At 38.6% G+C, this 25,594-nt stretch overlaps 1 protein-coding gene across 1 annotated transcript in view; it reads left to right on the forward strand.

Moving 5' to 3' along the window:
* Window positions 1-333: 333 nt before the first annotated feature.
* The window catches only part of HCN1 (hyperpolarization activated cyclic nucleotide gated potassium channel 1), a 435,721-nt gene continuing 410,460 nt past the window's right edge, over window positions 334-25,594 (forward strand). Inside the window, exon 1 of the mRNA XM_006067715.4 lies at window positions 334-876. Within this exon, the coding sequence (XP_006067777.1) occupies window positions 470-876 (407 nt within the window). The 5' untranslated portion in view covers window positions 334-469. The remainder of the gene's footprint in view (window positions 877-25,594) is intronic.

Below are 25,594 nucleotides of genomic sequence, written 5' to 3' on the forward strand. Positions count from 1 at the left end.
TCGTGCAAACATACACCGAGTCTCTCACAACATGTACAAATGAATGTCTCCGAGGGCTCCCGAGTTCAATGTCACGCTGAGCAGAAGTGGAACGAGAGTGGAGCGACAGCGTGTCGCGTGCGGGCGGGTAGAGTCCTTCTCCGGCCAGCAGAGGGCAGCCGAGCGGAGGCGCTGGCGCGCGAGGGCTGAGCCGAGCCTCGCCTCGCTCGGGCAGCCTCAGCCTGAGCACCAGCCGCGCCGGAGCCCGGAGCGCAGCCACTGAGGGCAGCGGCGGCGGCGGGAGCGAGGCGCGCAGCAAGCAGCGGCGCGGGCGGGAAGCAGAAGCCGCCGCCGCCGCCGCCGCCGCCGCGACGGGCAGCCGGGCTCGGCGGCCGCCGGATCGGGCCCCTGCCCCCTTCGCCTCGTGTCCCCGGCGCCGGGCGGCCGGCGAGTCTGGAGCCCGCGCCGTCGCCGGCCCCGTCCCCCGGGCATGGAAGGAGGCGGCAAGCCCAACTCCTCGTCCAACAGCCGGGACGATGGCAACAGCGTCTTCCCCACCAAGGCGCCCGCGACGGGCGCGGGGCCGGCCGCGGCCGAGAAGCGCCTTGGCACCCCGCCGGGGGGCAGCGGGACCAGCGCGAAGGAGCACGGCAACTCCGTGTGCTTCAAGGTGGACGGCGGCGGCGGCGGCGGCGAGGAATCGGCCGGGGGCTTCGAGGACGCCGAGGGGCCCCGGCGGCAGTACGGCTTCATGCAGCGGCAGTTCACCTCCATGCTGCAGCCCGGGGTCAACAAATTCTCCCTCCGCATGTTCGGGAGCCAGAAGGCGGTGGAGAAGGAGCAGGAAAGGGTTAAAACTGCAGGCTTCTGGATTATCCACCCTTACAGTGATTTCAGGTGAGGACTCGCGCTCGCCGCCCCACCCTCCCTTCCGGGCGCGCCCTCCTTCGCGCTCCCGGCTCCTGGGAGAGGTCGCCCCGGGACTGGCGGGGAGGGGGCGCCCGGCCGGCCGCGGGAGGAGCCGCCGTGGCTTCTTCCCGGGCGGCAGGCTCGACTCTTCTACAACTAGTTTCCACCCAGGAGGGGGTTGACTGATGAGTTCCTGTTGCCCGGGGAACCCCGGGGAAGGTTCTCCTCCTTTGCCTCGGGAACTTTGGGGCCAGATCGGGGAAGAAGGCCGTGGTGACCCCCGGATGCGAGGATGCTAAGTTGTGCAGGGAAACTTTCACTTCGGAGAGATGAGAGTGTAAGAAAGTGGCCAGAAAGTCGTTGGGGGTGCCACCTTCCCTCGCGCTGTTCCCCCAAGAAGTGGGTCCCTCCCAAAGGGGCAAAAGGCGCTCCTGAGTTTGGGGAGAGGATGAGGCGACCCGAGACAGTGACTCACGGGTCCTGGCCGGTCCAGCCTCTCTCGCCCATAGGGGGTGTTAATCTGTTTCTCATCCGCTTATAGGCACTGGGGATCCTCAGTGCCTTTCTTCAGGATAGTGGCTGGCAGGCGGAGGAAGGGTAATTTGCGCTTGGATTGCCCCTGACTTGAGATTTCAGTGGAGCTGCGCTGCCTGGTGGGGCAGGAGCCTGACAGGAAGCCTCGAGTTCCCGAAAAGGAGACAGGGGGCGTTTTCAGAGCCCCCTTCCTGAAACAGAGGGGCACCCTTTCTTGACCTTGGCTACTAGTCTATTTCAAAAATCTCTTTCCCATTTCCCAACTCGGGGAACAAGGGCAGGAGAGCTGTCAGCTGTCAGGGAAACTCTGCTTCGGTGAATTAACGTTAAGACATTTCCTGATCTTATTTGTCGCCCAAGTTTTCATTGGGTTATAAGCGTGTTTAGAGATTATCAAATGAAGGTCGTGAAGTAGATCCTCTTATTAGTGTACGAACACCCTGCGGTCACGTTATATTAGCGCCTGAGGAAAGCTGAGCTTTTAATTAAACAACAAAACCCAGTAAGCAAAAGCCAAGAGTGGCATTTATGTATGTAGATATGTATATATGTATCCATTTACTGCTGAAATCGTTCGGAAAAGAAAAAGAAGAAAAAGAATGTGGTGCAAACTAAGCAATTTTTATAGGCGGCTGTTAAACAGCAAACAAATACAGCAATAAAAAGCAGCATTACTTTGAGTTGCTTGTAGAAACTAAGGGACAGTTGCCTTCAACTCCACGCCTTGATGGGAGCTGTCCAGAGTTCTGAATAACATTTGGTGGAAAACCCATACTTCTGCTGCACAAAGCCGTGGAAAAACCGTCTTCACCTTCTCTGAGATATACGTAAAAATACATATAGTCTCAGAAATAAGTAACCATGTTATTTATGCATAGGATGAATGTACTTTAGGAAGTGTAGAATGTTAAGGTTCTTATATGGAAAAACACATAACAAATTCCAAAGGAGGGCTTATAAAACATAACAACATTTATAGTGTATGGAAAATTAAGAGTTTGATTGAAAAAATGTTCATATTAAAATAATCTACTAAATAATCAAACACATGTCCTCCAGTAGGCTAATACTTATAGAAGCAAACTATGAATGACCTTATTCTAAGGTATATAACATTGTCATATTCTTTAGAATTTTAAGTTGAAATCTGATGTAGAATACTGTTTCTACTTCAGTCTTAAGTGGAAATATATTTCAACCCATATTGTTATTTCTTCATGAAAGAATGTTACAGAAACTGCCTTTAGTCTTAATAACAAAACTAAGCATGGTCTTTCCAGAAATATATGTAGTTCAATATCTACTTGCAAATAAAATGCTATGTTCTGTTTGTTTAATTTTGCACTCAATTAAATGGTTAATTATGATACTTTTATTTCTCAAGCAGTGTGAAAATAGACTACACTTTTTCAAAATGGTGGCATATAATAAAACTTTCATCATTTATTAGATAAAAAACATAGGGCCACCTTTCAGGAATTGGTATAGTGTGCCAGAATCTTTTGAATGAATGAAATTCATGAAATTAAAGATTCTCCACATTTTCCTAAGTAAGTCATATGAGACAGGGTATCTCTTTAAAACAAACCAATTAAATTTGTTACTAAACAGGAGGAAGAAATGGAAATCAGATGATAGTTTGACTTTATCATGCATTTGAAAGAAATGAGAGATGATTAAAAAGTGAGTTAATACTCTAAACAAACTGCTGTGGAACAGTTTGGAACATTTGATTTTCCCTTGCATAACTGGAAAAAGAAAATGGTAGAGGTAAATATTATAATTTAGATTTTTAACTGGAAGGAATCTAAAAAAAATTGATTTTAAAACTCACAATTACTATATATGCTGGTCTTATCAATAAAACAACAAACTAAGGAAGAAATGTAAATACTTGCTTGCATATTTTAAGTCATAATTATTTTATTGATGTCTTTATATCATTTCACCTCCAATGATAAAGTTTCTTAAAAATCTGTAATATGTCAGGATAATGTAATGAAAAAAACAAAAATAAAAAGCATAATTCAGTTAGCATTTTTCTTTTTCTTAAGGAAAAGCACTGTGGGAATAATCAGCAAAATACAGAAATGTTATAGTCATGAGCTGTTCACCTCAGACCTTTTCCTGATGAAGACACTTTAGGGGAAGTGCTTTGCTATTTTCCTACAATGCCAAAGTTAAATTCAATAGTAATTTAGTGACTGAGAAAGTGAGACTTATGAATATCTTTCCATGGAGAATGGGAGAGATACCAGAAATTAAAGATACTCAGTTTTTTTTTGGTTTTTCTTTTAACCCGCTTCACCATTCTAAGCCTTCACAGATCCAGGGAAGTTTCGTCAGTCAGTTCTTTGGTCCTGCACTGCTGAGTGTAGCATGAGCCCGCACTCCAGGACCTGTCAGGACTTTGACACTGCAGCTGGTGATCTAGTCCCTTCCCAGGATGATTGATTTCCAGGGCTGGCTCCCTTCTTCCCTCAGGCTGCGGGTCTGTGCTCCCATTGAGAGTCCAGAGACCCAGCTCCTACAGGCGCTCTCACCCGCCTGGGCCCAGGAGTGCTGTTGCTGTGTCTGGCGAGTAGTTTTCTCTGCCTCCGGTGTAAGTAGGGCAGAGGCACTGTATTTCCCTTTCTTCTCAGGGGAGGATGATGTTAGAAATCTTCAGGGACTAAAGAGGACTCAAATACCATCAATACTGTTGGAAATAACTGGGTGGGAGCTAGAGAATTCAGTTAAAAAAAAAAAGTATGTTTTTGTTTATACCATGGTATAGAATCACCCTAACTTCACCCAAATTAGGGAAAACATGGTTAAAAAATAAAATCACCCTGATTTTTGTGTAGTGAGGACTTGGTTTCCGTCTTCTTGAGTTTCGTGTGAATAGCGCATACAAACAAATAATTTGAAGGTTAAACATGATTTTGAGGTTACTAACAGTGATTGTATATTTATTAGCTAAAACTTTACTTTTCATTCACTTAATAAAAAAGTGGTCCTGGGCAAGCATTGTAATTTCATAGCCAGTCCATTTATGATATAATCATTCAAATGCATTGAAAGAATAGCTAGGGGACTCGTGGATGGTCGCTATTACTTGAGTAATTTGCCTTAGAAGAATTTATCAACAGATTATTTGTCAGTTCAAGAATTCTGACAGTATTTTGTTGGATCATGCTTACATAAGTGCCTTTTTAAAAAAATAACGCTCCCATTCCATATATACTGCCAGGAAACATCTTGCCTCTGGTAAGGGAGGAGATTTTATATCTTGACTCATTATTTCTTCCACTGTGTTTCATCAATTAGTGTGAATGACTGTGAAAAGCTTATTGTGTGGTAAGTACACAAGGACTCTAGAGACCAGAGTCACTTCCTGAAGATACTGCCATATCTGGCCTTGCCTCTCTGCTTCAGGCTACATCCACAACTGTGCTGATGTCAGAGGTCACTGATGTGTTCATTAGAGAAGGGAGGCTTCCTCTGTATAACAGTTAGTCCGAGAGAGACTGCTTGTTTCTAGGAGCTTCTCCCAGGAAAACAATTCAACCTTCTGGGGTTTAAGGACTAATTAGCCTACTGTTATGTTATCTTTGTGCAGAATGCACTGCATTTTCCTCAGCAATGTTCCTTTTATTTACTTTCTGTATCAACACAGCCAAAATTAACCATAGGAATTTATTTTTTTCCTCTGTTAGGTGAACCTTTTTATATCTTATACATTCAATTAAGTTCTTCATAGTGGCTCTAGCAACTGGTCAGCCCAATTATAGTGAAACTATTTGAAAAAATGTGGAGGTATGAATTTATTCAGTTACGTTTTCTTAGTATACATGTAAGTTATAAAACTTTAAATTTTGATAAATAGTTCACTATTTAATTGCATTTAATAGATATAGTGATCGGAGAAGGCAGTGGCACCCCACTCCAGTACTCTTGCCTGGAAAATCCCATGGATGGAGGAGCCTGGTGGGCTGCAGTCCATGGGGTCGCTGAGGGTCGGACACGACTGAGCGATTTCACTTTCACTTTTCACTTTCATGCATTGGAGAAGGAAATGGCAACCCACTCCAGTGTTCTTGCCTGGAGAATCCCTGCTGTCTATGGGGTCGCACAGAGTCCGACACTACTGAAGTGACTTAGCAGATATAGTGATTATACTATTAAAATATTACAAGATATTTTCCATTTTTTCCTGAGCAACTTTGCCTTTAAACCTACTTTGAGGGTTTATTATGTAAATTGAGAGTCAGGCAGAAGCACTTTTACCAATTCACATTTTATTATGTGGGCTTGTATTGATGAACTTGCATCTTGAATAATAAGGAAAGAATTTCAAATGCACTGGAACCATATATTACTTACCATTGTTATGATAGGCTCATTGAACAGAATTTAAACTATATCTGCTTGATCAAAAACCACAAACCAAAACAACACCAACACCAGGAAACAATTTAAATAGTATTTGTAATTTTGCATTATTTCACTCAATGAACCTGTGTCCCCAAGTGAGTATGAGGCAAGCAAGATAAATCTGTGACTTGGATGTGATCTTTTTTGCCATCTCAAGTGTAATTCTTATGTTTAACAGATTATTCACTTGTGCTCACTCGTGCTTAGTCCCTCAGTCCTCTCTGACTCTTTGCAACTCCATGGACTGTAGCCTGCCAGGCTCCTTTGCAGATGGGATTTTTTCCCAGGCAAGAATACTGGAGTGTGTTGCCAGGGGATCTTCCCAACCCAGGAATTAAACCTGTGTCTCCTGCAGCTCCTGCATTGCAGATGGATTCTTTACCTGCTGAGCCCATTTACTTCCTTACTTGGAGACAAAAATTGGACTTAGGATGAAGACTTTCAAATAGAGTTTCTTATAGGTATAATGCAAAATGATGGTAGACCATCAGCACTGCAGAAAGAGTATTGAACAAGTTCAGGGTCTGTGACAAATTTTCATTTCATCATTTTGAGTATAGAAGTAGCAAGCTATGAATTAGGCTGACACAATATATTTTAGGAGGAGAGTTAGTGGTGATGAAGAAAAAGTATGCATGCACTAGAATAAAAAACTATACTTACACTAAGTACTTCAAAAATTAATTTGTGTGTGTGTGTGAAGGTATCTTGATGTACAAATTAGCATTATTTTCCCAGAAGAGAAAAATCAGGGGAAAATGGTGATGCTCCTTGGTTCACTTGGAGTTGTCTATGTTTTTGCAAAATAAACCTCTTGGCTGTGTTAATTCTGTATGTGTGTACGTGCGCGTGCCCACATAAGCAAGCAAGAGAGAAACTGTTCAAGGGACATTTGTATATAAGCACATCTAATACATGCTCATTTATCAGACATACCTCACCCAAGTATGAGTGATAAAAATTGATTTCATGACCCTTTTCAAGTTTATTTGATAAGTTCCTGGTAATATTATGTTTCATTTAATAACGACCACTCGGTTAAAGCAAAGTATCAAAATTATGCATGCCTCAGATTTACAATTTAACAATCTTATTTACATAGACCTGTTTTTATTTTCAAGATGTTATAGCTCTAAAGAAGTAAGGCTAATTAAATCTAAAATAGAGTGGATTTATGTGTAAATATGACTGATTCATTTTGCTGTACAGCAGAAACTACCACAATATTGTAAAGCAACTATACTCCGATAAAAATTAATTAAAGAAGTAAGGCTAATCACACACACACAGAGTTAGCAACTGTTTACAAATTTTGTATGTTCAGGTTTCATTAAGTATTTCACTATTATCAGCAGTGCTGCAGTGAACAGCTTTGTCCAGTAGTCTTCATTATATTCTGTACATACTGATCTTATCAAGTAATACTGCTACCAACTAAGACTCTTCTTAAAATTTTAAGTGACATGGATACAGCACTGTTGATGTTCTTGTTTAGATATTCACAGGCAGTTTTAGGACAGAAAGTCAGAATTTGTCCTCCATTCTGTTCATCACAGAGTACTTGGAGTGGCAAGAATGATCTTATGCCATGTTATCTTATGTCTAATGAAGTTATCACTACTTAAAATCCTTTGAGGGCTTCCCATTACTCTTGAATATATTTGACAAATGAGCTACAAGATTGCATAATTTCAATTTATCTGGGCAACCTCGTCACACACCATTCGCTCCCTCACTGTCCTCAGCCACCTGGGTAAGTTTTCAGCTCCCAGAACCAGCTGAGTTCTCTCCTGCCATAGATTTTGATGTGACATTTAACCCCATTGCCTGAAATTCTCTTTTCACTTTAAGTCATTCTGCATTATAACAGTTTCTCTTCTCATGTGGATTTCAGTTTAATCACTGTGATCACATTCAACACCTCCCCCCTCCACTTTGTTTTTCTATCTGGGCTTTTTGTTTCATCAGAATTTATACTTCATGTATGTTTTGCTACTAGAATTTAAGCTCCCTCACTTCATCAGTATTATTTCATTTTATATTCCTCATGCCATAAGAATGCATGTAGTAGACATTTTTCCTGCTAAGCTTTCTCAGATACTTCAGTTTTTAACAAGTTTTTAAGATATTATTTATCTACCATACAGTTTACTCATTTAAAGGGAATGATTGAATGTTTCTAATATGTTCACAGAATTGTGCAGCCATTACCACAATCAATTCTAGAAAATTTTTATCACTCTAAGAAGGAATGCTGTATCCATTAGCACTCAATTCTCTTCTTTCCTTCCCTTCCTCCCCCAACACAGCTCTATCTAACCACTAATCTACCTTCTGCCTCTATAGATTTTTTTTTTTCTTATTTTGGAAATCTCATATCAATGGAATCATATAATATAGAATTTTTGTTAGCATAATGTTTTCATGTTTTATCCGTGCTATAGCATATTTCAGTTCTTTATTTATTCTGGTATGGATATACCAAATTTTGGATTTCCCTGGTGGCTCAGATGGTAAAGAATCTACCTGAGTGCAAGAGGTCTCCTGGAGAAGGAAATGGCTACTCACTCTAGTATACTTGCATGGAGAATCCCCATGGACAGAGGAGCCTGGTAGGCTACAGTGCATGGGATTGCAAAGAGCTGGACACAACACACACACGTACACTAAATTTTACTGATTCATCAGTTGATGGATACCTCAGTTTTTGGTCGTTGTAATTACTGCTGGTCTGAATGCTATTGCACAGTTTGTGTGTATGTGTGTGTGTGTGTGTGTGTGTGCAGAGATGCATTTCTGTTTGTCTTAGAAGTGAAATTTCTGGCCCAGTTTATTTAAAAAAAAATATTGAATGAATGCACAGTTCAACCAGGGTGTGCCTCATTTATTCTTTACATTAATAAATTCAGTTAAAGAAATCTCTTTCTTTTCCTACAGCAATACTTGGCATCCTTTCCCTGTTATCACCTGTAAGTACATGTCCCAGCTGTTGCATTTTCCTGCCCACTTTAGAGAGGACTAAATGAAAGTGAAAGGAGGTTAAGCACCATGAGCCTGGTGACATGGATGGATGATGAGAACTGGGCCAGGAGTTTAGCTGTCTGGAATCTTTTTTTTTTTTTTTTTTAATAACCTTTATTTTTCAGCAAATATGTTGTATTTTTTTGTTTGTTTGTTTGTTTGTTTGACTGTGTGACATGTGGATTCTTAGTTCCCTGAACAAGGGTAGAACCCATGCTGAAGTGAAAATGTAGACTCTTAACCACTGGATCACCAGGGAAGTCCCGGTTTGGAATCTTGATTCTGTCATTCCAGCTCTTTTACCTCAAAGAAACAAGGCTGCCAGTATAAATAATTCTCCGTATCTGCAGGAAAACATTATGTTAAACCTAATCATTTATTCTCCCTCCTTCTTGAAACCATCCCAAAATAATATGAAAAAAAAAAAAAAAACACACAAAGAAACACAGACAACTAGAAGAAAAAGGAGAAAGCAGAGAACAAGGGATCTGGAAACATTTTGGGAAAAAGAAAGAAAGCTAATGAAGTTACTTCGTTAACACTTACCCAATCTTTCACCACTGAACCCCAGAAGTGTTCAGGACATGAAATGACCCGTTAAGAAATAATTTCCAGGAAAACCAGTCTGAAACCAGGAGGATTAATTAAGGGTCTCCTTAGTGAATGCAGAACTCTTAATCCTAATATAGAAGGCTTTGTTGTGCTTGGTTAATTCTCCCCAGCCAGTAAACAGGAAAATTACCTTTATGGAAGATACTTCAAGGTCTTCCAGTAAAATTTCTTATTTATTACCTAATGACCTTGCAGAAAGCCTTAAATTTGTATACAAGACTGTATGTATATTTTGGTACTAAATCATCTAATATCTAAAAGAAAAAGATTATGAGACTTTTAAGAAACATCTTCATCATAAAATAGAAAAACTAAGTCAAACAGCAAAAGAAAGTCCCAAGAACAGAGAAGCATTTGGGATAAGGGGAAACTCAACATTACTTTAAAATACTCTAAAAATCATACCTTTAGCAAGGTATTTTATCTGTACAGTAAGAACAATATGCTATGAAGAGAATAGCCAGAATGTAATAAGTTGGCACATAAAGTCTAGCAAACCCCTCATAATTAGGGCCAAAAGAAAAAGAATAGAAAATATAAGCAAAAATAAAGGCTAATATATAAGATCAAACTTTATAAAAGGAGTTGCAGGATGAGAACATAGAGTGAAAATGGACATATGGAATTAACAGAGACATTTTAAATAAAATTTTCCAGGTGGCAGGATGTGAAATAGCATTTCTGAGAAACTCACAGAGTGCTCAGCACCATGAAAGGAAAAGACCCCACCAAGGGTCATCACACACCTTAGAATTCCTCTGAATCAGAGAAAAAAAGCAAAAAAGCAAGAACAACAAACGAAACCCTAAAACTTTCCAAAGAGAAAGTTACAAACTTATAGTATTTCTCAAGAAGTGAGAAAATACTGTAAGCTAACTGACAGTGTGATAAAGTCTACAAAATTGTGAGAGAAAGTGACCTCTAAAAAATTGTAAACCCTTCATAATCAGTTCAGTTCAGGCTCTCAGTCATGTCCGACTCTTTGCGACCCCATGAATCACAGCATGCCTGGCCTCACTGTCCATCACCAACTCCCGGAGTTCACTCAAACTCACATCCATCAAGTCGGTGATGCCATCCAGCCATCTCATCCTCTGTCATCCCCTTCTCCTCCTGCCCCCAATCCCTCCCAGCATCAGAGTCTTTTCCAATGAGTCAACTCTTCGCATCAGGTAGCCAAAGAACTGGAGTTTCAGCCTCAGCATCAGTCCTTCCAAAGAAATCCCAGGACTGATCTCCCTTAGAATGGACTGGTTGGATCTCCTTGCAGTTCAAGGGACTCTCAAGAGTCTTCTCCAACACCACAGTTCAAAAGCATCAATTCTTCGGCACTCAGCTTTCTTCACAGTCCAACTCTCACATCCATACATGACTACTGGAAAAACCATAGCCTTGACTAGACAGACCTTTGTTGGCAAAGTAATGTCTCTGCTTTTCAATATGCCATCTAGGCTGGTCATAACTTTTCTTCCAAGGAGTAAGCATCTTTTAATTTCATGGCTGCAGTCACCATCTGCAGTGATTTTGGAGCCCCCAAAAATAAAGTCTGATACTGTTTCCACTGTTTCCGCATCTATTTCCCATGAAGTGATGGGACCAGATGCCATGATCTTCGTTTTCTGAATGTTGAGCTTTAAGCCAACTTTTTCACTCTCCTCTTTCACTTTCAAAAAGTAAATAGGCTTTTTAGTTCCTTTTCACTTTCTGCCATAAGGGTGGTGTCATCTGCATATCTGAGGTTATTGATATTTCTCCCGGCAATCTTGATTCCAGCTTGTGCTTCTTCCAGCCCAGCGTTTCTCATGATATACTCTGCGTATAAGTTAAATAAGCAGGGTGACAATATATAGCCTTGATGTACTTCTTTTCCTATTTGGAACCAGTCTGTTGTTCCATATCCAGTTCTAACTGTTGCTTCCTGACCTGCATATAGGTTTCTCAAGAGGCAGGTCAGGTGGTCTGGTATTCCCATCTCTTTCAGAATTTTCCAGTTTATTGTGATCCACACAGTCAAAGGCTTTGGCATAATAGGAAGATTTAATAAAACCAATCAGAATTCAAGAACTCTAATGTTAATCACCCATGTATTCTTTCTTACAAAGTTACTGAATGATGTGTTCCAGTAAAACAAAGAATCACATCAAAATAGTATGAAAACAAAAGATGGGATATGGAATCTGACAGAGAAGAACGTTGAAAGAAAGTCCCAGGAGTTCTGAGTAACTGGGTGGTCTTGAAGGAAACCAGTAAACAGGGGCCAGAAAGCAGAGGCCCCTGGACAAAGGCTTTCAAGGGAGAGAAAAACGGTAATCAGCATTTGAAAAGCAATGTTACTAGGCAGATCCTTTGGAACAAGGTATCTATGAGTTTCATAGGAATACTTATGGGGTATGTTGAATATGAACCCCTCTGCCAATGCAGGAGACATGAGAGACACGGGTTTGATCCCTGTATCCAGAAGATCCCCTGGAGGAGGGCATGACAACCCACTCCAGTATTCTTGCCTGGAGAATTCCATGGACAGAGGAGCCAGGTGGGCTACAGTTCATAGAGTAGGACACGACTGAAGGGACTTAGCAGTCACTTAATACAAGCAAATAAACAAAAGACCTTTATCAACTCCAGGAAGAAAGTGTTAGCTGCTCAGTCGTGTCCGACTCTTTGTGATCCCGTGGGCTGTAGCCCACCAGGCTCCTCTGTCCATGGATTCTCCAGGCAAGAATACTGCAGTGGATAGCCATGTATTTAAAAGAAAAAAAAATTACATTACTTGGATCAGCAATAAATAACAGTTACCTGGCCATTGTAAAGTAAATAAGGATGATTTACACAAAGATTATGGTCCTGTTATTCTGGAAGGAAAGAGAAAGGTAGGTGAAGGTTGGATGTTCTAAGAAAGCTGAATGATTGAGAATGAGCAGGGTTTAAAGTTGATGTATCAGTTTCTTTTTGAAATTTAATGTCTTTTTGAATTTAATGTCAGAAGAAATAATTAGGATGTTTAAATTAAGGAAGTGGGTGTGTAGAGTGAAAGGAAGGGAGTTTATAATCCTCTTATAATCCTTTAATACTATTTTAATTGTTAAAAAAAGATTATGGATATGTTTTGAGGTGACATAGTTTTGTTAAGAACACAGATTCTGGAGCCAGCCTGTTTGGGTTAGAATCCGAATTCCACCACCTCAGTATCTGGGCCTCAGTTTCCTTAGTTATAAAAATGAGGAAAAAAGTATTGGGTTGTTGGGAAGATACATATTTTTGTGTTATGACTGTATAGTGTCTAGATGTAGTGGCTCAGAAAGGAAAGAATCTGCCTGCAATGCGGGGGACCTGGGTTCATTCCCTGGGTTGGGAAGATCCTCCTGGAGGAGACTGCAGTATTCTTGCCTGGAGAATCCCCATGGACAGAGGAGCCTGGCGGGCTACAGTCCATGGGGTTGCAAAGAGTTGGAACGACTGAGTGACTAAGCACAGATATGTAGTGCTTAGTCGTAGTATCCTCTGCTTCTTAATGCTGTGTGTTAGCTATTAGGAAAGTAAAATTGAAATGGAATTAAGAAGTGTGAACTATTTGAGAAAGGAGAATACTAAGTACATGCTTGTCAGTCTTCAAAATTCCTCCAGTGGATGTGTCTGTGAAGGGAGGGTCGTGTAAAGGATGTGCTGTTCTGCTTTCTTTTATCTTCAGGGAAGACTGGGCAGCAGAAACCCCGATGTGCGGTGGCAGTTTTTGTGTGTGCTCTGTGAAATAAGTTCACTCATGAGAGAATGAGCATTGAAGAACTTCTAATACAGCTTCTATCCGCAAAATTTTTTAGATATAATAGTATTATCTTCTAAGTTACTACAGAATGCTACAGTGTTTAACACTTAGAAATGGCTTTTGGGGAAAATTCTAATGGCATTGAGTTGTATACTCCTTCCCATTATTCTTTATTTTCATCAGGAAATGGCATAAACCATCTGGGGTCTTATTTCAAATCAGTTAAATGTTATCTATGAGCCAAATAATATGATTCATAACTTGCTAAATTCTTTCATTTTTCTTTTAATTGTCATTTTTTTTCCTTTGGAGTATAATTGATATACAATATTATATTAGTTGCAGGTGTACCATATAATGAGTCAATATATTTATTCATTATAAAATGATCATTATGATTAGTCTAGTTATCATCTGTCACTATACAAATGTATTGCAATATTATTAGTTATATTTCCCATGCTGTATATTATATCCTCATGATTTATTTTGTAACTGGAAGTTTGCACCTCTTAATCCCTGTCACTTTATTATTTATTGTCCAATTTAATAGCCTGTGGAAAATGGTTATTTAGAAATATAGTTTAAGAAAAAAATCTTTTTTACATCATTTTTCAGCAGATGTCACTTATTGCCCTTGCAGAATGTGTTAGCCTTCTTGTTTTTTTAAAAGAGTATATTTTATTAAAAATTGTGCAATCTTGATTGTTTGAGAGACATGAGCAGAGATTGAGAAAACGACTATCAAGGGTTATATGAATATACTTATTGGGAGAATGAGTATTCCTTTTTTCTGTAGAAGACTCATTAATTGTTTAAATAGTTTTTTTTTTTTTTTTTTTTTAAGGTTTTTTGTTCTGAGCATAAAATTTGGTATTTGTCTTGGAAAATCATGTAAGTAAATTAGGATGAAGATTAGAAACATATTGTCCAGGTTTTAGATGCATTTTTAAAATATATAAAATAGCAGAGATATAAAATAGCAATTACCTAGTTATGGTTGTACACATATTGAATAATATAAATAACCCCCAAATCCTATGAACTTCATTACTGTTTATATTAATTGTTCCTTGACTAACCATTTATGTTAGTGACGCTTAGAGTTCAGGCTCAGAGAATACTTTATGAATCAAATGAAATCTGTGGATTCTCTGCCTAGAAAAGTACATATATTCTCAAAATTTTTGACTGTAATTTTAAGAAGTTTTTGATTCCCTTCAGGCACATTTATTTTTGGACCCCAAGTTAAGGCTTCTTGAAGTATTTAATATTTTAACACAGATGTATGATACTAGAAACAATGCATGGAAGACACAGGGAGATAGAGTTTTGCTTGGACATTTAATCGTTAGAGCTACAGTTAGAAAAATTTGCCTTGAGAGGGACAGAATTCCATCAGCCAAGTTAGTTTTGAGGCTAGATGTGGCGCTATTGTTGAAGAACCCGTCTGCCAATGCAGGAGACATAAGAGACAGTGTTTGACTCCTGGGTCGGGAAGATCCTGGAGGAGGGCATGGCAACCCACTCCAGCATTCTTGCCTGGAGCATCCCAGAGACAGAGGGGTCTGGAGGGCCACAGTCCATGGGGTCGCAAAGTGTTGGACATGACTGAGTGCCTTAGCACGCACACACCTTGTCCACAGGGATTGAGCAAAGATCATTCTGTTGTTGGGTCAGTCAGTATAATCAGGCACAGAATTATATTTAGGGTGAGAAGAGGCTAAATTATTTTTTTGCAGATATGTTTATCTGCCTTAAAGAGCTTAAAGAACCAACTGATAAATGATAGAATTATCTGCAAAATTCACTGAGAATTTATTATAAGACAAATATATTTAAAAATATCAGTAACATTCCTATATATTAACAACTCTGAGGATAGTTAATAGAAAAATCAATGCCTATGAAAACCAAAAATACAAACTATATATAAAAAATGAGTTTTACAATAAATACTATTAATTGACAAAAATAATTGAGTAAAATCCATTGTTACCAGTTTATAGCAAAATTAAATCCAAATAGGTTAAACTTTATTAAAGGTAAAATAATTTAAATCAGAGTTCCTAAAAAATATTAGCAAATTATTTACTAATGTTGCTTTGGGGGAGAGCTTTCTAGCATATGGCTCCAAAGACCGTGTAAATTGTTGCAACTTTTCTAAATGTCAGTTTGACACTATATAAAAAGTTTTTGAAAATTTATAGGCCAGTGTGTTATTTTATAAAAAAAAAATATGATACATGTAAATACATGTATATAAGAATGATTCCTATAAATATTTTTCATAATAATAGAATTATAAACAAATATAACCTGAGTAAAATTTCAACCCTATTTTATACCCCTTGTTATCAGTTTTCCTCCGTATCTCTGCCTTGCCTTTTCTTCATAGTACTTCACATAATTTATTTATGCTAAATGTTTTGTTTACTTCATTTTATTATCAACCCTTATCTATAATTTAAGCCTGACTTAGGATGAGGGTTTTTTATTGCTTTAACCATTTTATTCTGAGGATACATGTGTGTGTGACACAAAGTACATGCTTAATAAATATGAATGAATGAAGAAATTCTAGGAACACTATGCTTAGTTTTAGTTTTTGTACATAATTTCCAACAACCAAATGGTATTTTCCCCTATATTTGCTACAAAAACACTGACTATTTTAATTTAGCATGGATATCTTAATCTGATATACAGAAACATATATTTAGAAATAAGATTTTATGTCACTTAATATAATACATACTTGTATTAATTCTGTTTGCTGTGATGCTTATTTTTATGTTGTTTAAAAGAATTTTGGGAATATATATTGTGGATCTTGGGGATAGCTCTTGTTTCACAGACTTATAAAACTATTTAAATGTCATTGCCTTTGGAATCAATGTTATCTTCATCGAAATAGATTTGAAAATACATTTCTCTGGGCAGTGACATTAAGGAAGAATGGCACATTTACTTTCCTGTATATATCTTTTTTTTTTTTTTTTTTTTGCTTTTGCCAAATTGTACTGCTTGGTATAACAGTAGTAAGCATTTCATTTCAAGCCCAGTTGTATAGACATAGAAAATTAGTACTATCTATGCTAAGTCACTTCAGTCGTGTCCGACTCTGTGTGATCCCGTAGATGGCAGCCCACCAGGCTCCCCCGTCCCTGGGATTCTCCAAGCAAGAACAGTGGAGTGGGTTGCCATTTCCTTCTCCAATGCGTGAAAGTGAAAAGTGAAAGTGAAGTCGTTCAGTCGTGCCTGACTCTTAGCGACCCCATGGACTGCAGCCTACCAGGCTCCTCAATCCATGGGATTTTCCAGGGAAGAGTACTGGAGTGGGGTGCCATTGCCTTCTCCGAGTACTATCTATAGCTATACCTAATAAAGGTTGAGTCAATGTTTTCAAAGAGGATTAATTTTGAATTTTAACTCTGTGGTAAATAGATACTTTTTTTGTGTGTTTGACAAACACAAAACACAAATTCAAGCAAAAATTCCTGATAAAGCACTAGTAAATTGGTTCTTGTATAGTTAATGGAAAGGAGATCATAGATCCTGATACAAGAAAATTGAAGTTGACATAATTTTGAGAAGGAGAGGGAACCTGAATCTTAGAAGACACTGATAGTTTGGTTTTTGCACATCGAGAGTGAAATGAAAAAAAACCTCTGACAACTTTCACAGCAAAACTGCCCCCATGAACCTAAAAGATAAGTAATTGGGACTGACCTGTGTGACAGCCGCAAGACTTGTGTTTTATAAACCTCCATGTAGGTCAAAGAAAGGAAGTAATGGGAAGCAAGGTCATCTGTTAGACCTGAGAGCAGATGACCCTTCCATATAACCCCCAAGTATTTGCTGGAAGAGTAGCTGAAACTCAGATGAGATTTGCAAAATCCAGTAGCAGGAAGTCTGCAGTTATTTGAAGAGGAGAAATGATGTCCCAGGTTTGGGGCAGGAAATGTAGGTTAAGGGCCTGGAACAACTGAAAGCCTCAGATAGTAGAGAAATTGTCAGAGAGAACCAGGATAATATAAAAAAGTATTTAAGAGTCAGCTTGTAGAAGCCAAATGGGCTTCAGAAAGCATAAGAATTTCAATGAATTCAAGCTTATTAGATGTTTAAATTTAAGTTCATAATAATGTAAGAAATCATTACCTACTGAAACTCTGCTGCTGCTAAGTTGCTTCAGTCGTGTCCGACTCTGTGCGACCCCATAGACGGCAGCCCACCAGGCTCCCCCATCCCTGGGATTCTCCAGGCAAGAACACTGGAGTGGGTTGCCATTTCCTTCTCCAATGCATGAAAGTGAAAAGGGAAAGTGAAGTCGCTCAGTCGTGTCCGACTCCTAGCGACCCCATGGACTGCAGCCCACCAGGCTCCTCCATCCATGGGATTTTCCAGGCAAGAGTACTGGAGTGGGGTGCCATTGCCTTCTCCAAGGGACCCAATTCATTACCTTGAAACCTAAGTTGAATAAAAGGAAAGAATCAAACACTGACCCTGCTTTTCCTCAGTTATCTGAACCAATGTATAACCAAATTAGTAGAGGAGGAAAAGATTGTTCTTATAAAATCATTAATGCTAATAAATGAAAAGCTAATGATACATTTAGAAATTCATGGTTTTACATTCCCAGTCAGTGAATACATCTAGATGTTTTATCAGTAGGTATCAAATACAAAGGGTGGGGGAAGGTGCTGAACTTTCACCTGGAGCATGTAATCAGCAAAATCCAGTGTTAGACAACTGACACGTCTGTATTAAGAACGGGATGGAGGGGAATTTCTAAATTAAGAGACATTCTGAAAATGGAGGCTTGGGCAGAGCAAAGTATACAGTCTAGGCATGTACAATTGTGATGAAATTATAGAAGGAAGCAACAAGTGAAAGGAAGCAGAGCTGTTATTTTGGAGGGTGGGAGGGGCCTGTGATTGGGACCCTGAACATGGATGGATGAGCTTCTTGGGTGGGTCGAAAAGTTTTATTTCATGTCCTGGGTGGTGATTTCAAGGTTTGGCTTATGATAAGTCACTGTTTTCTCCAGTTTTCTATATCTGTTTTGTTTTATAATAAAGAATGAAAGGAAAAAAGGTAAGAGGTCTTAATTTTCAAAAAGAAAGGTCAGGATATAATGAAAAGAAGTTGACTGTTACTGTTTATCTCTCTGTTTTACTCACAGACCTGTTTTGTATTTGCAACAAAACCCTAATAATGCTAAGGCAAAGCAATGGGATCCAACTTTATGGTAGGAAAATGACCCAGACATAATCTCAGAAAAGTCAGAACCTTTTAACTTGATTTGAGGAGATATTCAACCTCTTTGCAACTACTCTGTAAAATTCAAGAAAATAATATCTATACCCTTATGAATGTTATGATAATAATATGTGAAAAATGCCTGACACATAGCCCATGTGTGATAAATATTAAATTTCCTTTTACTTTCTTTTGTTATCCTGTTAATATTATATAGGTACAAATATATAAATTATAGTGGTTTTTCTAAAACACATGAGCTCACACAGTAAAGATTTATTGAAAGCTGAGTATGTTTTCAAGGACTATTAAGTATTCTAGAGGCAAAAAAGAATGACGCTAAGTCATAGCCTTTGAGAAGATTTTTGTCTGGTAAAAAGACAGTGTATACATAAGGATGTAATTTTAATGGAAGGAAAGAATGCCAGTAGAAAAATTGTATAAAATAGTATACCAGTGGAGAAAATCATGATGCCTTAATTCCATAATATTTAATCATCAGCTAAATTTTAGAATTTTTTCACTGTTTATTTCTCAGATTTCTTTTTGGTAAGCCATTACAAATAATCAATAGTTTTGCTTTTTTTTTTTTTTCCTATAAAAGGAATTACCCTGGTGGGGTAAAATCCTCTCAAATTTGTAACAATTAAATCTTTATTAGTTCATTGTTACACTGTTGTATTCCAAAAAGCATAACATATTTTCAGGTTTGTCTTAAAAGTCAGGCAAGTCAAGAATTATTTCAGAACTGTGTGCTTAAAAGAGAGAAAAATTCATTTGGAATGTAGCAAAGGGGTTTATTTATTGACTGTGGACTGCCTCTGTATCTCTTTCCTATGTAAAAATAAAGCTAATGGCTATCCTTCTGTATTAACAAATCATGTTGGAAAGAGAGAGAGAAGCTCTTAACCTACTTTCCTATCTTCAATTTTTAACTTTATCATGCTTGTTAATTGCCTGGGTGTCCTTTAACCATCTATTTCCATGATTCTTTCCCAGAGGCTTGGTTTAATTTTAAAAGTGCAGTGTATTCAGCCCTAATTATGTGAGAGTTCACTGTAGGCAAACAGCAAGAGATAGTAATGACCAAAATGTCTTCTTAAATCAGTGCCAGGATACCACAAGCACAAAGAAGTAAACATTTCATGACTAGGAAATACAATTATATAAGGTAATACTTAGAAGCAAGTAATGTTTGAAAATAGGATTTCTTCTTAGAAACATCACTGTGATGTTTTAAATATATAATTTTGTAGTTTTATACATTTTATTTCTCTTATCAAGTATTTAAACAAGCTGAACACTCACACAGTCTCACATTCTTTTCATAATCAATAAGTTTGTTGTTCAATTACTATGTCATGTCTGACTCTTAGCAACCACGTGGACTGCAGCACACCAGGCTCCTCTGTCCTCCACTGTCTCCCATCTCCCAGAGTTTGCTCAAATTCATGTCCACTGAGTTGGTGATCCTGTCTAACCATCTCATCCTCTGCTGCCGCCTTCTCTTTTTGCCTTCAGTCCTTCCCCTCATCATGAGTCAGCTCTTCTCAACAAGTGGCCAAAGTATTGAAGCTTCAGCAACAGTCCTTCCAATGAATCTTCAGGGTTGATTTCCTTTAGAATTGACTGGTTTGATCTTCTTGCAGTCCAAGGGACTCTCAAGAGTCTTCTCTAGCACCACAATCAAATAACTAGACCTCTACTTTATCTGAATTAGAATAAAGTTCACAAAATATGCAATCTGTGTGCCTAGAAATACCATCCATTGTTTTCTTTAGAAAGCATGCTATTATGTTGACTTAAATGTCCAGAGTAAATCAAGAAATTAAGCATTATCTGTCACTGTTCTTTTTACATTAACTTAGTTCACTTTTCACTTTCATGCATTGGAGAAGGAAATGGCAACCCACTCCAGTGTTCTTGCCTGGAGAATCCCAGGGACAGGGAAGCCTGGTGGTCTGCCATCTATGGGGGGGTCGCACTGAGTTGGACACGACTGAAGTGACTTAGCAGTAGCAGTGGAGGTGAGATTATTGTTGAAATGTTTTAACTGGTCACATATGGGAAAAGTGTTTTATTCTATGAATCATGGTCAAAACGCAGACGTATCTGCCAAGTTAAAATTGTGGGCCACAGTTGTAAACGTCTTTATATATATTATCTCACTGAGTCCTTAGAACAGCCCAACAGGTACTATTTGTGTCATTCTAGAGTTTAGAAAACCAGATTATAGAGAGGGTAAGTGGTCAGTTTCTAAATGGAGAAGCTGGGATTTGAACCCAAGGATCTGTGTGAGAGCTTAGGATATTAACCACTGTCCTTTGTCCCAGAAGAATTCAGTCATATCCTGAGCCAGTGATTCAGCCTTTTTTCTCTGACTTTATTAAAAAAAAATGTACTGTTAGAATTTATATATTCTTTTTCTGGCTATAGGAATCTTAGTTATTTAGCAGATAGTCTTGAGTGGGAAATGTTCCCTTAACAGCCAAAGATTGGCTGCAGTTTTCTGAGAGCTTCATTTCTAGTTCATCATGTTGAATTAGATCCTTTGTGTCAATACCTAATTATTTCAGAAGCTCATTTATTTTTCTAAGAAGCTAAATATTTGACAGTAAAGAGTTAAGGATAAATCTTGAAAATTGAAATGTTCTTATCCAGGCAGGCAAATAAAATGGAAATAAAACTATAATGATTCTTTCGACTCTACTTAAGTTTAATACTCCAGAAAATATAACAACCAGTGAAATCAATTCTACTTCCTAAAATTTCCTTCTAATTTCCTTTCATTATGTTTATTTGCCTTCTTTTAAATTAGTGCTTATATACCAAAATGAACAGACTATTCAAGTGGAAATAGCAACAAAGAGCTGTACTAGTAAAGAAGGCATTGAGGTGTTTGGGAATAGAAAGAAGCTATAAAACTTTAGTTACAGATAATCTTGAAGAGATATAGTTATTACACTAAAAGGTCAATGTTTGCCATTAGATTGCTGTCTACCACCATATAAATGTTATATATTAGATAGCTTACAAATTGGAGTTCATTAGGATAATAATGGACTACAATTGCTTGGGAAAATTTAAGAGGGTTTTTATTAGGCTTTGAGTCTACTGAAAAAAAAGGCAACTAATAAAGGCAAGGAGCAATGTGTAAGGTTTTAGGTGACTGATTCCCAAGAAATTCCCCTGAACTATAGTTCTGCTGTGGGCTTCCCAGGTGGTGCTAGTCTGTCAATGCAGGAGATGTAAGAGACATGGGTTCGATCCCTGTGTCAGGAGGGAGGAGGGCATGGCAATCCACTCCAGTATTCTTGCCTGCAGAATCCCATGGGCAGAGGAACCTGGCAGGCTACAGTCCATAGTGTCACACAGAGTTGGACACGACTGCAACAACTTACACTCCAGTACTCTTGCCTGGAAAATCCCATGGATGGAGGAGCCTGGTAGGCTGCAGTCCATGGGTTCGTTAAGAGTCGGACATGACTGAGTGACTTCACTTTCCCTTTTCACTTTCATGCATTGGAGAAGGAAATGGCAACCCACTCCAGTGTTCTTGCCTGGAGAATCCCAGGGACAGGGGAGCCTGGTGGGCTGCCATCTATGGAGTCGCACAGAGTTGGACACGACTGATGCGACTTAGCAGCAGCAGCAGCAACTTAGCACATATTCATGCATAGTCCTCCTGTATGTCAGAAATAATTTCTTGAGGTTTCCTGAAGTCTGATTAACAGGATAGTCCATCTAATGGAGTCATTGTTTCCAAAAACAGCTATTTCATAACTCACCATTACTTACTGAAGAGCTATAGCAGTAACCTGAGAAACTAAATCCCTGACAGAATTAGAACTAAAAAGAGAGTTACTGGAGAATTAGGAAAAAACTCCCTCTGAAGCTTATCTGTTTAAAAATATAAGTAATTTTAAATTTTTGGAAAAATGAGATGTGATATTATCACCAATCATCAAGATCGGAATTTCATGGATAATAATGGATATTCAAAAATGTTTCATCATTTGTCCTCCCTAAGTAAATTTAGATTATTTGTCTGTAAGAAACGTTTAAACTTTTAAATAACACAAAACAAAAGAAACCCTTGATTTACCAATTTAAACAACACAAAACAAAGCAAACCTGCAGTTTACCACTTACCTTTACAGACTTTTATAACATTGATTTATACTTACTCTCTCCCACTTGTTCATCGTTACTCGACCCTGCATTACCTGGGTTTCCATTTGAGCAGTGCACTGAGAAACCAACCAACAACCAAATAGCAAATCTTGTAAATGTCATTCAACCTCCTTGTTTCTAAATCTAGTGAACACTTTCCAGACCTCATTTAACTTCAGCCCTTATTGGCACTTGACCCTCCTTCTTGACTTCTCTGACCCTTCTCTCCTCTGATTGTCTTCCTACATCTCTGCCTTGTGCTTCTGCAGAGCCCTGTCAGCCTCTAGCTCTTTCACCCTTAGCTTAAATGTTACTGAGTCTAAAGGTCTAGCTTCAAAGCTCCTTCTCTCCTCTCTGTACATGTTTTCCTTGGGAAATGTTATCCATTGCCCTGTTCTGAACTACTGCTGCCTATATGCTAATGATTCTCTTGATGTAGTCCAGCCTAGAGTGTATTCCATAGCATCAGACCACATACCCAACTGCCTCTTTGATTTATTATGTTACCTTTGACCTGTTGGCCAAAAATGTTTTTCAGCTTATGTTTCCTTATGGATGCAGGATTAACAGTTACGCTTAACCCTGAATCTCATTATTATTCAGGGTTCCTACTTGTTCTTCCCTGGCACTCAGCCTCTGGTGCACTGGTGTGCATCTCGGCATGCATACACACATACACACATGACTCACCATGCCTTACTTATTCTACCTCCTAAATATCTCCTGAGTATGCCTACCACTACCATGGGTCACGTCCTCCTCCCTTATTTTTCTATTGTGATTCATCCATTGGCTTTTAGTGTGGCTCCACTTCTGTCTTCCAAACCAATATCATGTTGTACCTACTACATTTTGCTTCTTGCTCAGCATACATAGAATGGTCTTTCACGTCTCTATATTTTTTTCACATTTTCCCAACTATTTAACACGTGTCTAAGGACAAAATTAAAATTAAAAGCTAAATAGACAACTTATCTCGTTATCTATTCTTTGGAGTTAGGCAGAAAAATAGTGCCGGGTTAAACTAGATATAATAAACCAGAGACAGACAGGCAATGAAATTCAAGAAGCAGGGGTCTGAAGAAATTCTCTGAAACCCCACAGCTCTGCAGTTCAATTTATACTGATTTGCTAATCACCTAGGATGTGCCAGCCACTAAGCTAGACCCAGGATAGAGCAGTGAAGAAGGAGACATCACACTTGCCTTTTCTGAGCTTACAATCTTGTGTGAAAGACTTGCATTGAATGAGTTGAGATGATCACTGTAACAAACTACAGGGTAATATATGGAAGTATAGAGCTAAGGGTTTAGTCTAATCCAGAGGGTTAGGAAAAGCCTTCATGAAAATGTGACAACTGAGCTTAGAATTCAAAGACAGATGGGACTTAGTGAGGTAAACCAGTAGTTTCAGGCGTAAATGAGGATAGAACTAAAAGCCCGATAAATGACGTGTAAAGAAATAACTGCTGGTAATATTTTGAGTTATTTCCCATCAGTATTGTTTGGATAGATAAGATAAAAAAGTTGATAGCTAATATTTAAGTACCTCTGAAGCCTCATACTGCATATTTATTTCATTGGTAATGTGTCATTACAGCCTTTGCCCATTTTTTCTAGCGGTGGGGGTTTAGTCACTATGCTGTGTCCAACTCTTGCGACCACATGGACTGTAGCCCGCTGGGCTTCTCTGTCCATAGGATTTTCTAGGCAAGGATACTGGAGTTGGTTGTCATTTCTTTTCCAGGGGAATATTCCTGAGCCAGGGATTGAACCTCGGTCTCCTAAATTGCAGGCGGATTCTTTACTGACTGAGCTACCAGGGAAGTATTTGAATATACTCTCATTCAAGGTTCAGATTTCCCACAAATCTTTCAACACATAAATGACCATTCCTTTACTCTGCATTCTCTTAGAATTTATTTATAATTCATATTTCATTATCTTGAGACTGAATGCATTTTCTGGTTATTTTAGTCATTCTATTCTTTCCTTTTTTTTTTTTTTTAATTCCTTCCAGAGCATTTATGTCTTCCACATTTTCTTATTAGTTTTGTTCGCTCTCCTACCATTTATCTGAATAACCAGAGTGTCTTGTTCTAAAACATAATCCAAACATATCTTAACTGCAAACATGTTTCTCTTATCGAGAAACAGATATCAAAAATATTTTAATAGTGCAGTTATGGTTTTACTTTATTTTATTTAATGACCTCTAATGTATCTGATTGATGAATAAAACTATATAGGTTTATATAGATTTGCTTGTGTTTGTGTGTTTTTCTAGAGCAAATTATACCCTGTATTACTCTTTATGTAACGATAAGATGTGTATTATTATGTTATGTGGCAGCCTGGATAGGAGGGGAGTGTGGGGGAGAATAGATACATGTATATGTATGACTGAATTCTTTTGCTATTCACCAGAAACTAATACAAGATTGTTAATTGGCTATACTGCAATACAAAATAAAAAGTTAAAAGAATGTGGTTTTTCTGAAGATTTCATAGACAATCTGACTAATATTCCTGATAATAAGCCGATTAGCCTGGAAAAAGTTAAGTAACTAAATGTATTAATATATGAGAGTTTGAAATAAAGTGATACCTCAAGAAACACATCTTCTGGGCATAGAGCTTGTGCATCAAGTCCAGCCAGGTTAAGATCCTCACACTTTCACATTCATGCACGTGCATATTTTATAAAACATGTGAAGCATAGAACCACACACACAGCTGCAGTAGAGAGCTCTCTGTCTTGGTCTATTTTGGGACCAACATGGCAGAGTCTGGGCAAGTCGTGAACTATAAATAATGTGTCTTTTTCAACAGCATTTTCCCTTTTTACTCTTGAGCCTCTTTCCCATTAAAACAGAATGTCTCTGACATCAACTATTACTAATGATGTTGAGTTTTAAGTGTATGA

Source organism: Bubalus bubalis, chromosome 19 (genome assembly GCF_019923935.1).
Source record: "Bubalus bubalis isolate 160015118507 breed Murrah chromosome 19, NDDB_SH_1, whole genome shotgun sequence".
Classification (NCBI taxonomy): domain Eukaryota; kingdom Metazoa; phylum Chordata; class Mammalia; order Artiodactyla; family Bovidae; genus Bubalus; species Bubalus bubalis.